Genomic DNA, 16,863 nt, shown 5'->3' with positions numbered 1-16,863 from the left:
TGCTAGACTGCGGTGTCCTACTTGATCATGAATGACTTTTAAGTCTGATGCAGTTTGATAATGCCACCCTGTGGTGGAAATTAAAAGAATGCATTGATGCTAGAGATGGGCAGAAGAAATATTGGAGCAAGCTCAAGGCAGAGGGTCCTTCCTACAGGGGGAGCAAGGGTGATTACAGGGATAGTGAGAATTTATGGTGACTCTGAAGATACTTAACTCCTTTAGCCTTGTGTGAAAAAGGTGTAAGCCACTGCCTCCAGTTGCCTTTTTTTTTTTTTTTTTTTTTTTGGTTGTTGTTGTTGAATCTGTCTAGATCTGTAAACTCTAGCCTGTGTGTTGATTGTTGTCTTTATTGTAGCTAGTTATTTGTCCTTCTCTTGCATTGTGGCCTCCTGATATGTGACCTACCACAAGGTTCTGGCAAGCAGGGACTGTCAGTGGGACCAATAAGGAACCAAAAAACAGACCACGTAATGATGATCCTTAATGATTCAAATGAGGGCTCCCGTCCAGAAAAATCAGATAACTGCAGTCTATTTCCTAACAAATGATTCCAAAGGGAAAAAGGACTAGAATAAAGCAAAGACTCACTGTAAAGGGACTCTGGAGCTGCTAGTTGACATGTCCCTGTCAAATTTTAGTCAGTTCTGATGCTTCCGTGGTGCATAACATACTAACCCAGCTTTGAGCCTCCTCAAATGCCTTTCCACTAGGGCAAAGAAAATGTGTTGGTGAAGGTACTTATCTATGAGGATGAAGTCCCTAGTAGGGGACTTCATCTCATCCCTAATGAGATGTCCCTAAATTCCTGCATGCACTAGTCCCCATCCAAGAGTGTTTTAAGCCATCAGCAACATCACTTGAAGCCCTTCCAGAGGGAAATGCTCCCAGTTTCCACATGGTCTTCACTCAAGCAAGGTTTACATTGCTCAGAAATTGCTATGGGCAAAGGGGATGGCAAAGGGATGTGGACAAAGGTGTAGCAGCAATCTGCTCCAGGTGCCATTTACTTCTGATTTACTCCTACCTGATTGGAGTCCTGAAAAATAGCTGAAACTGCATCTCAGGGCTTCAAGCAATTCTTTTATGCAAGGAACTGTTCTTGTAAAGTCACTAGCATAGGGAACTGTACGTAGAAATGGCAGCACATCCCTGACTCTTGGGGAAACTCTCATCAGCAGAGCTGACGCCATCTACTGTTCTTCATCAGCTTTGTCCTTTTCCTCCCTGCCAATCATGGCCATCGCAAACTGTTTCTTTGCGTTACGGTGCTGCTGGTTTTAATTTTAACGTAGCATCTAAGGGCTAAATGCAAAATTTTTGTAGGGGAACTGCAGCTTTTCTCCGTTGCCTGCATATCCCAGCATGTAGATCCAAATAGTTGGTGACTGAACTATTGAGAAGGATGGGGAGGTAACACCAGTTTCCTGCTGCAGAAGCTGAAGTCGTGTCTCTGAATAAAGGCTGCATTTAACTGAAAGTCCAGTGGAGGGACTTAAAGAGACACCAGCGGGCTTTCAGTTAGGCTCAAATGGTGCAAAGAATACCTTCAGGAGCGCAATGTATAAGATGAGCAGAAACCTAGGGAACTGATGTGGTTCATGGAGGCTGGAATGTTTTAAGGGGCAATTGCAACAGAGCTCTTCCTGTGAATGCAAACCAAACAAAAATGATGATTCTGGTTTATAACGAGTTTTCAAATATTTACCACTTCTGCGCTGAGGAGAAATTACAACAGTTCTGTGTTGCAGAGACCAATGTCTGGAAACCCCCTTGACGCTATTAACCTCACACAAATGCTCAAAAACTGAGCAAATAGGCCTTGCACATAAATAGCAAATTCTATATAAGAACTTGTGAATACATGGCATAAAAATGATGATATTATGCTGACAATCCTTGAAAGCCCTGCATTGCACAGTGTCTTAAAGAAGACAGAAAAAGTGCAGGTAGTCAACAGGAGCTCTGGGCTGGTGAGTGAGGGATTTTTGCACATGCACTTTGCACAGTGTGGACTTGCCCAGACTTGTCAAAGCAGTTTGACCCACAGTAGCAAGTCTGCACTACTGGGGATGACACATCTTCAAGGTGTGTATGCTGCAATATAGCGTGTTGGTGAGTTGCAGGATTTCCTAGAGAGCTGGCCAAAAGCTCAGGCTTGGACTTTTCATTCTGGAAGTGGTGCATGGGTCATATTTAAAACCGCCTTTTACTCTTCCCACTCAGTAGCTTACCATTACCTGAAAAATAAAGCAAAGACTGAAAAAAAAATGAGATTGCAGTACTCACTCTAGCAATAAACTCTCTTTAGGCTGATTTCATGCAGATGACTTCTTGTTTAGTCTTGAGTACCTTCCTCTTTCTGTCTGCACTTCTTAGCATTTCTTAAAAACACCACAAGGAATCACTTGCTTGGGGGTGGGGGCAGGTGGACTTTCCTTGCCTAGACAGACTGAACTTTGAAAAGTACTTTAATTTCAAGTGATGCTTAAGCTACACTTAATCTTATCCAATAGGTCAGGAGTCTGGAAATCCACTGACAGCTGAAATTTTAGAAGTTGAGTGTGTATGATATTTTTACACCTAATATAGGGCATGAAATGAAAAGGCACTATTATGCTGTAGATTGTGGTAAATATTCAGTACCCCCCAAAAAATATGAATATTTAATATTTGTTGAATTGATGTATGTGGAAAATTACTCAGTTACTGAATGGAAAGGCTATCCTTCAGGCTTTCTTAAAAACATGGTGTCGTTGAGGTCCAGAAAGACAGGGCCTACTCCTCCCACCAATACTCAGGAAAAACTTTTTTTGTGTTACTCAGTAAGCATTTCATCACATTTGGTATGTTTGTCAGTTCCATCGATGTATAAACATAGTTCCCATTGATATGGACTCATTTTATAAGACTGGTCCTTGATTTTTCCTTGTATGGTGATCTCAGGTTTCCAGGCAGCAACAGTCCTTTTTTCATACACTTAACTCCAGCCCACAGGTCCTACAAAAAGCCCACTTGTCCTTGTGGCAGATAATGCCAGGAGCTTTCCAGGGAGGCCAAGGTAAAGGACTCTCCATTATCTTGTCTGATTGATGTTTTCCACCCCCAAAGTATTGCAAGATTAAAAAAAAAAAAAAAAAAAAAAAAAAAAAAAGATATTTGGGTGCTGTTGAGTGCACGTAGTAAATATGTCCTTTGTAACACATTAAATCTGGGTACACATGAAGGTCTCCATGGGAAAATCAACTGTGGTGAGGGAGGCCACAAAGGCTAAGGAAGGCTGTGGCAGACAGCATGGATTAGTGGTTATTTTGCCCCCAAAGCTGTTTTTGTGATAATATAGACACAGTTGGTGTTTACAAGGTAGGGCAAGCAGAGCATGGATGTGAAGCGTGCACTTACCAAGTACTGCAAACAATGGCCAAACACAATGACACTCCAGCCCATAACCCCAATTCCAGTTGTCCCAGCGTGTGCTCGTGTCCATTTGCTAACCTGGAAGGCCCTCGCTCAGCAGAGCACTTGAGGAGGTGCTGAGTGAGGGGTTCTGCCAAATTCTGCCCACAGATATCAGGAGAGGTGCCTGCTGGCACAGATTAGCTCTGGGTCAGGTCCCAAACCCTTAAGGACAGTCCTTTCTCTGGTAATTGCATGCTATGAACACTGAGTGTACTGTTGGCATGAAATGCATATTCAGAAAGAACACTTTTTTTTTCCTTTTTTTTTTTTTTTTTTTTTTTTAACAGTAGGATTTTATTAGGTACAAAAGCACAGGTAAAACATTTGTTGCAATCAGTAACCCCCAAATCACTTCCATATAGATATAATTCAAGATACAGTAACAAAAGTATTCTCTTTTGCTAACAATCAGCTACCACTCATTAAAGAAACCTCTCTTTCCTTAAAATAGGAGTTAAGGTCTATGAACATTTGCACTGCAGGTGTATACACACAAAAATGTTGATGGCAAAACTGTGTAACAATTTTCCTATCCTTAAATTCTTCTCCATCTCTGTTCTGGGCAGAGGGTGCTGCTTTTGCTTCTACTTATCCTCTCTCTCTCTCTTGATTCAATTCAGTGTTCAGCCTTGACATATGGTACTGTTTTTTTTTTTTTTTTTTTTAAAAAAAAATCACTATTTTAGAATATTTAATCTTTAACCAGAGGCATGTCAGTAGTTCAGTGCTGTCATAGGTCTTTTCCCATGGGTGATGGCAGTCTCTCGGTGATGGGTAGCCCTGCAGAAGGCTATTTATATAAATTTACATAAATTTCTTCTTTACAGGAGGCATTCTCACTTCAAAGGAAGACAGTTCCATCCTGGTCACTGGTGTTCAGGGTAATGTTGCTGTTCACAGCGCTTTCTGCATAGCTAGCTGAAGAGCTGACCTGGTAGCGACTGCAGGGCCCACAGAAGCACAGGCATGGGCAGTACTTTAAGCAAACACTGTAAAGGTATTTCCTGAATTTTTCCCCAGCAAAGGCATAGATAAGAGGATTGAGGCAGCAGTGACTGAAAGCAACGGTTTCAGTCAGGTGCATTGCATAGTCCAGTGATTTAATTTGGTTGCAGTTTACAAATAACTTATAGTGCTTTAAAGTCTCAAGAAAAATCAGCACATTGTAGGGGGACCAAAAGAGAAAAAACACAACCACCACAACCAAGGTCAGTTTTATGGCTCGTGTTTTTTTCTGATTTTTGCAGGACAGCAGGGTTTTGATGATCCCACAGTAGCAATAGCATATGATACAGACTGGGATGAGAAAGCCTATGGTGTTCAGTTCCACATTGCAGAACACTGGCCAGACGTTCTCCAGCTCCTGGGGGAACACAGGAATGCAGTCATTTTCTAACAGCTGGGAAAACAAAAAATGTGGCACTGAAACTAAAACTGCTGTTGCCCATACTCCGCAGGTTATCAGAAAGCCCTGCTTCATGGTTCTGGATTTCAGAGAGTACGTTGCCCGGACAATAGCTAAGTATCTGTCGATACTGATCACCGTGATAAAAAACATTCCCCCAAAGAAACCGATATAATACAGTGAAGAAACAGCCGTGCATGGGATATTCCCAAGGGTCCATCCCCGCACTGTATTGGAAGCCCAGAAGGGGAGGGAGACCACGAAGAGAAGGTCTGAGACAGCCAAGTTCAGAAGATAAATGTCAGTGATGCTTTTTTTACTTCCTGCTTTCAAAATGGCAAAAACCACCATGAGATTCCCTGTGAGGCCAAGAGCAAACACAACAATGTAAAATATCGGCAGAAATATTTTCTCAAATTCCTGGATGTCAGTTTTATCGCAGGTAAAAGCATATTCATCATAAGTGTATTCTGTTGTCACTTCTGGGAATGCTTCTGCCATGATGAATTTTCTGGCTAAAGACGACATGGATGACAAGGGAAAAGAGAAAATTGTTAGAGATCCAGCATCTGCTATGGTGCAATACTGAGAAACCTCACCAACACACACACTTTGGGATAATGTCACAATTTGGCCTAGTGAGAGTTGTATGACTGTGGAGGTGATGGTAGATTACTGAGATAAGTCTAGACTTTTCTGCTATATGTACTTCACTGAAAATTAACTATTTAGTATAAGAAGAAATAAGTGAAAATGTTAAAGGCTGTTGAATAAGACCCTTCTCTGCAGATGAGCAGCAGAGTAGCAGCAAAGTGACATCTGAACAACTGAGCTCTGCAAGTAGTGCATCACAGCATGAGAAGCATGGGCACTCTCCCAGTTGGCTGGGCATTGTTCAGCAGGAAGCGATAGTCTAAATGTAGCTGCTGATCAGCACGCGATGCCTGTCAGCATCAACAAGAGCTGAGCATAACCTCAGATGTTAACCCCAGGGTGGAAGTGTGGTAAGACGCCCAGCTTGGCCATGCCTGAGCAGATTTATGCTTATGCAGCAGAAGCAAAGATTGCACTGGGACATCCATTGGGAGCAAGCATATCTTTGATGAGTTTTTTAAAAAAATCCTCTTATATCAAATGAAGAGAAATTGTATTGACACTTTTCCTCAAGCGCCAAAGCATAATGTGAGTGCTTCTGCCTTGAGTGCAGGGTAGTCACATTGGAGCCACAAGGTTAGACTGCACCCAGACAGTGTATGCAGTGAGGATGCATGATCTCTGGGCTTGCTTGTTTGCAGATCCAAAAACTTGGGGCAACCACCATTCCTCTGCACTCCCTTGGGATGTGACGTTAAGTCTCTGTAAAGACTTTTGTTAGCAGGCAATCAAAATTGCTAGAGGAGTGCATATGTTATTGCTTTAGGTCTGCTCCCTGGCTTGGGTAAAGAACTTGTAAGTATCAGTTATTTGTGTTCTCTGTAGGAAATGAAGGGAAATTGAATGTGATGTGCTGTGCAGAAGCCCAGGGCCATGACCGCATGGCCAGAACACTTGTTAAAGCTGAAACTGAAAGAAAAGGTCAGTGTTAACAAAGCTGCAGCTAATAACTACCCCTTGGTCACAGTGTTGCAATCCTCTTACAGGAACACCCAATGACTACAAAGGTGGGATTCAGTTTAGTGACCCTACGCTGTATCTAATTGGGATGCTTTACATCTCCTGCTACTGGGAGATATAGTCAGTACAGCCAGTGAAGAGCAGTGCATCTGATCCAATGCAGGTTGGACCAAGTCTGGTTTAAGACAAGACAGACAGACTACTTTCTGGACTCTCCTGATTGTGTTGATAAAACCCCCTTTGACTGCGAGGAGAGCATAGGCACAGTGGTAGACACCAATGGTCTATAACTTGACCTTTGGAGCAAAGTGTGTGGAATCCCAGCTTACATGTCCGTGTTTCACTGAGCACAGTAACTTCCACAGCCTCTGTTTAAATAAGCCTTGCAGTGCTAAGCATGAAGTAAAAATGTCCTGAGGTATGTTAGAGCCCTTGCCCAAGAAGTTTCTTATGATGTAGTAGTAACTACAACAAACTCCCCTGTGGATGGCTCTTCTGACTCTACTGACATTTTCTCCTAACGCTTCACTGCTAGAGTGCTGTTTGTAGTGTGCACTGTGAAGTTCTGACGTCTCATTTAGTAGTCATTTCTCAAAGGATTTTTTTGTGCCAGTTGGCAACACACACTCTGTTATAAGATGTCTTGTTCTGAAAGTTCAAAGCGTAGTTTTTCTCCCCAGAATTTAAATGAAAAGTGCCCATAGTCATTAGAAAATAATCTGTGGTTTTGCACAGGAAAAATGGGCTAGAAGAAGGGCTGTCTCAGTGCTGGCTGTTTTGAGGCATGGGCATGGTGCAGGGGATGGCTGTATGCATCCGGTAGGCACACCCACAGGCTGGGCAGCTCTCGCTGCCTCTTCAGCTGGGAGCTGAGCCTGTCTGCAAGGCTATCCGGCTCCTTGCTTGTAGCCCAGTTTAGTTCATCAGCTCCTGGAGATGTGCACAATTATAGGGAAATGGAGAGGAAAACCCTAGCTAGGTGCTGGAGCAAAAGCTGGTGGGAATAGTAAAGCAATAATTTAATTTTATACTGGTGAGACAACTAATCAGTGTTGCCTACAGAGATGGGTGAGAGGTTGCCCATCTCTTTTTGTGTCTGCCCAGACATTGCTTTATCTACTGTGTAAAGGAATACAGAAATGGGCAGGAGACATAGTATAAAATTCAAACAGCCCAACATTTTCTGCCTTCTCATCCTGACATTTTCTTTCACCTCTTCATAGATTAAATGCCTGCAGCATGTCCCTTTAAAATGAAAAGAAGTGTCAGGGGTGCACCAAAGGCTCTCATGCTGAATATGAGTCACTAAGCCAGCCCACTTTCTCCCTGCCACTGAGATTTCACTGCACCCATCTGCACAGTGCCAGAGCGTCCTTCCTGCCCTATGGGCCGATATGCTCCACAGCTGGTTCTTCACTGATGTAATGGGGAGCAGTAGTAGGTGGCTACCAGAATGGTCAGGGGATGGAGCACCTGGCGTACTAGAGGAAGTTGAGTGGTGGGTTTGATCAGCCTTAACAAGAGAGGGCTAGAGGACCCAAGGTCCCAATCTTCTCACTAGGTATTCCTGTCTGCAGCTACCTAGTGAGAAGCTGTAAAGGTGAAGCAGGCAATTTTTCTCAGAGGAATAAGAGGCAATAGCCATGATACTTACTAGCTGGAAAATATTTTCACTGTGAGGATGGTCAAACATAAGAACAGGGCTTCAGGGAGGTTGTGGGATTTCCATTCCTGGAAATGTCTGAAACTTGGTTGGCCCTGCTCTGGGCAGGGTTTTGGCCCAGAGACCTCCAGAATTCCCTTCCTAACTTGATTCTGCAACAAATCAGGACAGAGGCCAAAATGTTGCTGCAAAGTGCCCCAGCATCTCTGCTGTGTGAGCTGTTTCAGACAGAAAATCAGAAATTTCAGAAATTAATCATTTGGAGAGAGGGATCTTCCACTGTGTCACTGTCTCCTCTCTGAGGGCCTCTAGTTATGCTCATCATTCCCATGCTTGCTCCCTGAGTTCATGTACAGAAAGGTAACTTGTTCCTCTGGAGGATTTCTGTATGAGTTCGTGCATGCTGATAAGTTGTGTTGGACACATGAAAGGTGTAAGGAAATGTGTACAAGTATACTTGTAAGGAAATGCAGCTTCTGCCACAGGACAGCCCTCAGGGCTGGTAGCTTTCTGCACAGGCTGCTTCCACTGGCATTGCCTGGAGAAAAAACTGAGCCTAGACTGGGCCAGTTCTTCATGGGAGAGCACTCACACAGGGGTGCAGGATGAAATCCTGGCCTTACTGAAGTAAGGAGGAACCTAACTTGGGCTGGGGTTTTTCTTGAAGTGCTTTTTGGTGAGCTCACTGGTGGAGATAATTTATTTATTCAATAGCAAGTTATTTCCTCTACCTTCAAATGGGTGGTTGCAAAACCCATGGAACCTCTGCTGATGGAAAGGGTAAGATCCTGTGTAGCACATACAGCAGCAGGAGGGGACATTGGCAGCATCCAAATCTGCTGTCACAGTCTGTATCTTGTTCACTCTCTATCTGATGGATTTGGTATCCATCCAACTGTACATTCATATCCTTTTAGCACCTCTGATACCACTTTCCTCATTTTAAGCTGATATCACCCAACAGGTGGGCTGCAACCAACCAAAGGTCTCACAAAACAAACAAACAAACAAACAAACAAACAACATGTCAGATAGGCATCTTGCACTAAAACTTTATTGCACTCGAGTGAGGATCCGAACTCTGCCCACCCTTCATCCTTCCTGGCCAGGTGTCCTCTGTCAGCCTTGCACAAACCATCCCATGCATGTGATATCTCACTGTCTGACTAAACCCAAATTTCTCTCTTGTGTTTATGACAAATGTTTAAATAAGGGAAAAAGTTAACTGAAGATTGCAGAGGATACCAAGTAAGGATGGTATGGCTGCAATGTTTCTCAGCCAGGCATTTTCCTTTGCTGAATACAGGAAATAGTAGATTCACTTCTGCTTCTCATGGAGCTGTACAACCACTTTTCTCTTTTTCCCCATTTCCCCAGCAGCTTTGTACCCTACTCCCAACAAAGACTTCTGCTTTCAGTAATGCTTATAGCTGCCTAAAAGACAATAGTAGGCAGGATGAAAACCCTGTTTCTCAACACAGCTATTCCCAGACAATCTGTGTCGTGTGCACTATATGTAACACATAGGGAAGTGAAATTGTGAGAGAGTCACAAACTCCCCTAAACAACAGAAGTTGTATTTCAGCCTTCAAATATCCCTTGCATCAAGCTGGGTGACACAAGAGCAAAATCTTTTCTGCACATCTGATCTTACTCATTATCAGCCTAATGCCATGTTACAAGCTTTTCTGCCAAGGAGCCAGGTCTGCAAGCACTTTGGCTTTCCATGATGCCTCTGCTGCCACTGATTGAAAAGCAGCCAACAAATAAAACAAACCAGATTTCTGCCAGAGGGTTACGCTTCAGATTTGCACAATATGCTGATTAAGTGTTCAAATCTCAAGATTTTTACACTTTAGCCAGCACTTCTGGGTGAGGTTGACTTAACTTGCTTTTCTCGTGCAAACAGGTCATGATTTCAGCCCAGCAGGCCTGAGCTTTATACTGGCAGTTCAGCCTGATGCTGGTCCAGGGAAGCTGGCAGGCTTTGTGGGGACCCCTGCGAAACCCCATGGGTGCATTTGCCATTGTCACCTTTAGATCTGAGCTGCCACCACCCTGCCCAAGTATAAGCACTGTTGCCTGTGTGCAGTTATAGCCACACTCATCAACCTCCCACTTGCCAGTGATTCTTGGCAAGACCACGGGGATGTCCTTGGCTACCTCCAAATGAAGTGTCACAGCTGTTCATGGCACTTCTAGCATACACACACATGGAATTTAAGGGAACTAACAAGCTCTAGGTAGAAACAAACAGGAGGAAAGTGGGCTAAAAGTCTTACTAGCAGTCCTGGTGAAACTCTTAACCAACCTAGTGCATCCACCATGCACTCACCAGGCTGCTGCAGACACCTCTAACTGTGGTTTAGATAACACCCAGAACAAAGCGCAGATGTGCGGGCAATGCACTAACCAGAGCTGAGGCCTCTGTGAGAACTGAGTACATACTCAAAAATGTTTCAGTGGTCTGAAAACAACTGGGAATCAGAGCTAGTAGGGTGAAGTGATTAAAATACTAGAGAATTGCACAGTGATTCCACCAGCTCTTAGTAATCTGGGGTTTCTCAGATGATTCACCTTGGCTTTTATTGTAGCCAAAAGTTACATGCAGGTGGGCTGAACACCACAGACCATGTCTGGAGCATGGGGGTGCACTCACTAGGAAACCCTGAAGCAAACATGGGCAGACACTGAAACTGAGTGCCCCGCTAGATGTTTCAGTACAAAAAGCTGATGCGATCTTTGGGTGTTCACAGCTGTACTACATGGGAAGGAGCAAAGGAGGGAAGATTTTACCATTGTAGAGCTCGCTAATAGGGCTGTAGGCATACTTCAGGTGGCGAAATTATAAGAGGTGAAGAAAGTATAGAAAAGGTATAGCCACTCAGGTGATGAATGGGCTGAGGGAAGTCCTCTCAGTGAAAAATTCACTGTTGTCTGCTGAACTCTTGGAAAGAAAGTGTATTGAAGTGAAAATGGTGTCACTTTTGCTCTTGTTAACAGTCTTGCTAATCTAGTGGGATTTGGTGTACCATAAACTAACATTGGGCAGTACACACCAGAAACACGCAAACCGGAAATCAGATATACATATTTAACAGTGAAAGGTGCATGACTGGAACTTTAAGCAGGAGAATGGGACTGTTGTACAGCTGAGGGCCTCTCCATCAAGAGATCAGTCTGGGAAGCAGGCTTTAGCCAGACATGGTGGAGGAGCACAGCACAGGGGGCCTGGATAAAGTCTTACAGCCTCTGATGGGCAGGGAAGCAGAGCAAACAAGCCATTGGGACACTCTCAGATGCATCCTTGCTCCCTTCTCCCACAGTCCTTCTCTGATGCTTTAAGGTGAGGAAATTCCTTTCTTTGATATTTCTTCATTTTTGTCAGTGATTTATTTTCAGCTGGACCATTTTTGTGGCCAGGCAGAGTTCTGCAAGCTTGTTACTTGCTTATCAGTTTGGGTGCTTTAAGGAGATTCCCCCCAAGGCTTTAAGGATAAGATTTTTAAAAGCAAGTAGTGATCTAGGCCACTTCATTATTAGATTTTCCAACTCAAGGGGAAGAATGCTGAGTGTTTTCCAAAAATCAGGGCATTTTAATTAAAAAATAAAGGCCTTGGAAATGGAAGCTGGTCAAACCACTTCTGATGAAGATAAATGTAAGCCAGAATATTGTGAAGTTTGTAGTACCTTAACACTGACATTTAGGTCAGAGAGAGGAAAAAAAAAAAAAAAAAAAAAAAAAAAGCTCCTTCCCCAGATCAGTTCTACAGTTTCTACAGTTTTTACACCACCATCACAAATTAATTAGAAGCACTAGCTTCTAAAATTTTAAATTAGAACCACTAGCTAGAGATGAGAAACATGTAAAAGCATGTAAATCTATAAATTTAAATCCGTAATTCTCAGGAAAAAAAAAAAAAAAAGTTTGAAAAGATCAGGTTTGGATTGGACAGGAGAGGATAGTATAGAGTCCAGGATCTCTGTCACCTTCACCTGAGGCTTTGGAAAGTGAAGTGCTTTCTCAAATATGCTCTGAGAGTGGTGCTAACCTGGAGATAACTTTAGGGCAGCAAGAATCCAGGGCACAACCCAGCTTAGTCCATTGCATCAGAAAAAGATGTATTTTGATTAAAAAAAAAAAAAAAAAAAAGAAGAAAAGAAAAGAACAGAAATGTGGAGCTATTACTGTCTGCCAGTGGTGAAGACTTTAACCAGCTGTGCTTCAGAGCAACCACAGAGGTATTATTTTGAACAAGAGCTGGAGATGCTTATACTGTGGCCCCACCCAGCTGGCCTCCCCAAGGGCCTAATTTGGGATGTTTGTGTTAACTTCACAATGAACTGGACTGAGCCCTGGAGCCAATGAGGCATCCTGCCCCCAGCCACATCCCCTTGTTAGCTTGTTTTTCTGTTCCATCAGGAAGACATGCTGCAATCTGCCCAGGAGGGACAAAAACACTGAGGCTGTGTGTGGTTTGCTGGGGCCATGGCAGCTTGCCCCTGTGGTTATTGCTGTATTTATAATAAAAGCTTTAAGTCTTGTAATGCTTTAAGCTCCTTCTCAACACCAGGGAGGACAAAGCATCCCTGAGGCTGTGGCCATGCAGATAGGGTGCCATGGGTCCCACCTGCTCCCTGGCATCTTTCTCTTCAAATTTGCTCAAAGCCATTCACAGGGTGTTTTGGTCCTGCTATATCCTTAGGTTGCTCTACAAAAACTCCGGTGATTTTCTTGAGCATATTTGTTACTGCTGTTACTCTTTAGATAGCAACATAAATGAATATGGCCTTAATTGAGCAGGATATGGGCTCAGCTTTCAGGACATGACCTGTAAATGCTCTCGAGCAAGATGCTCGAGATATTGCAGATAAGTATATCAAGGCATTTTCCTGGTATGCCATCACTGACTCAAATAATCCTCAAATGGGAGCTAAGCACTGGGGTGCTTTTGAAAACACCACAAGGCATCAGTCCGAACCTCTGGTAGCATCAGTACCTCTAGAAATCTGGCCCTACAGAGCTCACAGCCCTAAATATCAGTTTTGGAGATGACTTGAGCACTTTTTAAGCACTTAGGAGAATATGGCCTGATAGTATGATCCTGTGTAGACCATGCGTCCTAAAACTGAGGTTCAAAGATCACCAAAAAATGGTTCTGAATTTTTCACCCATGTCTCTCAGGGTCGCAATTTTGTGGTTTTGATGCTAGGACCAGATCCACGGACATGGGTGTTAGGGTGCTATGCTGCACTTCTGCAAACTCAGATAGCTTCCAGGCAGTGTCCAGCCCCCAGGGACCTGCCACAGGATGGGAAAGTACGAGAAATGTGTAAGACTCATACTGAATGCACCCAGCTAGCCATGGTGGCTGGAAGAACCACACTTATATCCTTGCAAATGCCTTACAACACTGTGATGGAGGCTGCTAGTGGCTGCCCAAGAAGCCCCCAAGGACAGTGGCAGAGCTGAAGAGGGAAGATCTTCCTCCAAGAGATGCCCACTGCAGAGGCAGTCTAGGGTGGTCATCTGGCTGGACAGTGGTGGCCAGGATCACCTTTTTCTTGGAAAATCTGCTTTACAAACATTTCCTCTAGCCTGGTAGTTTCCCTATTTGGCTTTTCCGTTTAGACAGTTGCTTGTAATGCTATTTCTCTATTTTTTTACATGCAACTTGAGCATTTTGCCTGTGTTTTCCCTTACATGGTCTCCCTCAGTATTTCTTTTCCCCAGGCCTTCCTTTCTTAAGTGGCATTCAAATTTCCTTTGTGTTTTCTGTTGAAGGAACATCAAAAACAGACAATTGTTTATAGTGGTGTGCCCTGTTTATGCTTGTTTGTAGTTACCACTGGCTCCATCCTCCTGCCGCCTTTATTGCTGTGCCTATTTACTTCCTGCCCCTCGCTTTTTGTTATTAATAATATCACATTGCCATGTCATCCTTGAGAAAACTGAGAATGCTCTCCAGAAATGGGAGATCTGTTAAATCATCTTCTCCAATCCTCCTTTTAGAGGGCAGTGCATATTATCCCTTGACTGTGTCCAGATGAAATGATCCCTGGCAAAACTGCATTATCCTCTGGCCAACCTCCCAGTTCACCATTTCTCCTCCTATTCACTTTGTCCAAGTTTAGCCTTTTCCTCCTACTTTTGGACTTTTTCTTCACTGCCCAAACTTTTGTAATTCGTTTCAGGTGCTCTCTTTTTTTTTATCCTGTTGCCCAGTTCACTGTCTCCGGCTGCATTGCCTCCACACAGAGCTTGTCGCAGCAGACCAGATTTTGGGAGCTGCTGTTTTTGCATCTATATTTATATCACACAAGTACTTAATAAGCTGCTGCAACTTTATTACCAAAATGTCTCACCAAAATGATCAGACACCTTTGTGCAACATCCTTCCCATGGAAAGAGGCTGAATCACAGAGAAATTAAGTAATGTGGTCATAAAGAAAGTTGGTTTCTCAAGTTTTAGGATTTCTGTCATATCATTACCTTGTCAGTCTGTCCACATTAAACACTAGCTATTGTCTCTACCAAAATACTGTATTGGGCTGTCTTTGATCATCATTGATGTTTGCAGTGGTGGTTCGCTGACCAAAACCAAAAGCAAGCAGTGCTGGCAAGTGCTTGCCAATGCTGGCAAATGCAGTGTTTGTGAAATCCCTGCAGACATCCAAAAAAAGCATCTAATGAAGTAGAAGGGCTCTATCCTCTTGGTCCATCCTTTTGTGCTGATGCTACACACTATTCACCTGTCAGGGTTTTGCTTTAACCTTGTGGACTTCTAGTAGGGTTGAATATTCCTCTCACCACAAGATGCCACAAAAAAAAACAGCTACCAAGTAAAATGTCTCTGCCCTCATCTGCTTTGACTAATAAAACTGTTCCCCTTTCTACTTGCACAGTTTGTAAACATTTCCACCACTTCATCTATACCCAGAGTAAGTATCACTTAGATTCCCAGAGTCAAGCAATGAAGAGCTTCCCAAAGTTCATGACACAACACTTCTTATCATCCTGCTGTGGCAAAGTATAGGTGAAATATATTGTCTCTTACCTTAATTCATAGTTGCGTTGAAAACCAATGTTTTCTTCAGGCTGAGCCTGATGGTTTTTCAAATGTATATTTCCTCTTCTCTAGTGCTTCTGCCTGCTCTATGAAACCTGAACTATGAAGCAGGGCAGCTTCCTGGGCTGAGCTTCAGGGCTGAGCTGAGAGTATTAATGTACCCACTGTGGTCCTGCTGTCATGTTGTGAAATAATGAAGCAGAATATGGCCAGTCAGAGGGGCAAAAGTGCCTACAGAAGGATTGCAGAGGAGAGAAGTAATCCCTTGGGATCTTCTCATCTTCACCCCAACTGGGTGCACGGTGCTGGGGGTATTTCATCCAAATTCTGGCCTTTGTTCTGAGGGTGTGGGTCACCCAGGACTGCACCAGGGGATGGAAGGGACCAAGCCTCAGACCTGGGGATGGTCTCAGATGCCAGGGGCTGGGGGGAGCTTGGGTGGTGACTGGGAGCATGGGCAGTGTGGTGGTACCTTTGCTCCAGAGGGTTCTCCTGCACACTGGCCCCTGGTAACCACTGTTGCCCCAAAATTACCATTGCGAGTCACTGGTCATAAGGTTTGCAATGAGTTTGTACCGAGGCTTGTCAGGCCAACTTTGCCTAAACTTAGCTGACCTACTGGCAGCTTTCTTTTACTTGGTTTAGCAGTTGCAGCACTTCCTCCAATTGACTGGGTGTCTATGGCTAATATCTTTTACTTTTGTTTATCTGTGTAGTAGAACTACACTTTTGTACAGATAGTAATGAGCAGTTATTCTATGCAGAAAGAGGTGGTTTAGAGCTGTCACAGTGGTGTAGTGTAAAGAAATATAGATCTGGTATGATGAGCAGGGGCCACAAGCCTTGGGGACACAAGGGTGCAGGCACGGGAGGCCTTGAGACTGGCATTAAACTCACAATAAATTATTGACTTTACCTATACATGCTGCTTCTTTGCCCACAAATAAGGTTTTGAGCATAACATCTCCCTGCAGACCACTGGATAGGAGGAGTATGATAACTTAAAGCTTTAGCAAGTTCATTAATCAAGGAGCATTTCTGTCCCCAGACCTGGGCACACACAATGCTCAGGACTGTGTTAAGGGTGTGCCTGCAGTTGTGGTTTAGCACACAGTGCAGTGCACCCCAGCTGGGATGAGTGGCACATTTCCAGGCACTGTGACAGGAAGCTGTGTGTTGTGTTATTGTGGGGATGCAAGGCATCGCGTCCACCTGGGTGCCATGGGAGTTTGAAATGCTGGGCCAGTGACATGACTCAGTTTTGACACCTTTCTGCACTCTGTAGCACTGCTGGAGCCTGCATCTGTGACACATGGGAGGAGATACACAGGATGCTCAGCATGTTGGCTGGGGCCATGCAAACTTGGTCCCAGGCACCCCCCGTACAGCTGGAGTTGGATGGAGTTTTGAGGTGGAGAGCATCTTCCACATGGTCTGAGCTGTTTGCTCACTGAGTGATGCAGCAAGCTACCAGGCAAACATTCTTGTATAAATTTCTGACAACTGCATGAGTTGTTGTTGTTCTTCCTTCCTTCCTTCCTTCCTTCCTTCCTTCCTTCCTTCCTTCCTTCCTTCCTTCCTTCCTTCCTTCCTTCCTTCCTTCCTTCCTTCCTTCCTTCCTTCCTTCCTTCCTTCCTTCCTTCCTTCCTTCC

General features: G+C 43.9%; 1 protein-coding gene across 3 annotated transcripts; it reads right to left on the bottom strand.

The window, feature by feature from the left end:
- Positions 1–3,717: 3,717 nt before the first annotated feature.
- LOC118163011 (CX3C chemokine receptor 1-like) lies at positions 3,718–15,324 on the bottom strand. Of its 3 annotated transcripts, none has more exons than XM_035319468.1 (3): positions 15,200–15,324; positions 13,846–13,917; positions 3,718–5,379 (listed from the first exon to the last, which is right to left on the bottom strand). In XM_035319468.1, the coding sequence occupies exon 3, from the start codon at positions 5,363–5,365 to the stop codon at positions 4,301–4,303; it is 1,065 nt and encodes a 354-aa protein (XP_035175359.1). In that variant the 5' UTR covers positions 5,366–5,379; positions 13,846–13,917; positions 15,200–15,324; the 3' UTR covers positions 3,718–4,300. The 3 variants fall into 3 exon arrangements, 2 of the variants coding, with proteins under 2 accessions (XP_035175359.1, XP_035175360.1); XR_004748780.1 differs by having other exon boundaries at positions 4,701–4,822; XM_035319469.1 differs by lacking the exon at positions 13,846–13,917 and having other exon boundaries at positions 15,200–15,290.
- Between the last annotated feature and the right edge of the window lie 1,539 nt (positions 15,325–16,863).

The sequence above is a fragment of the Oxyura jamaicensis genome, chromosome 2, assembly GCF_011077185.1.
Source record: "Oxyura jamaicensis isolate SHBP4307 breed ruddy duck chromosome 2, BPBGC_Ojam_1.0, whole genome shotgun sequence".
NCBI classification, from domain to species: domain Eukaryota; kingdom Metazoa; phylum Chordata; class Aves; order Anseriformes; family Anatidae; genus Oxyura; species Oxyura jamaicensis.
Note: the sequence above shows the minus strand (reverse complement) of the source record. Positions and strands in the feature narration are given on the sequence as shown.

Bases quoted from the DNA above. Each gene is read 5' to 3' on its own strand.
- LOC118163011 (XM_035319468.1), bottom strand. From the start codon at position 5,365: ATGGCAGAAGCATTCCCAGAAGTGACAACAGAATACACTTATGATGAA.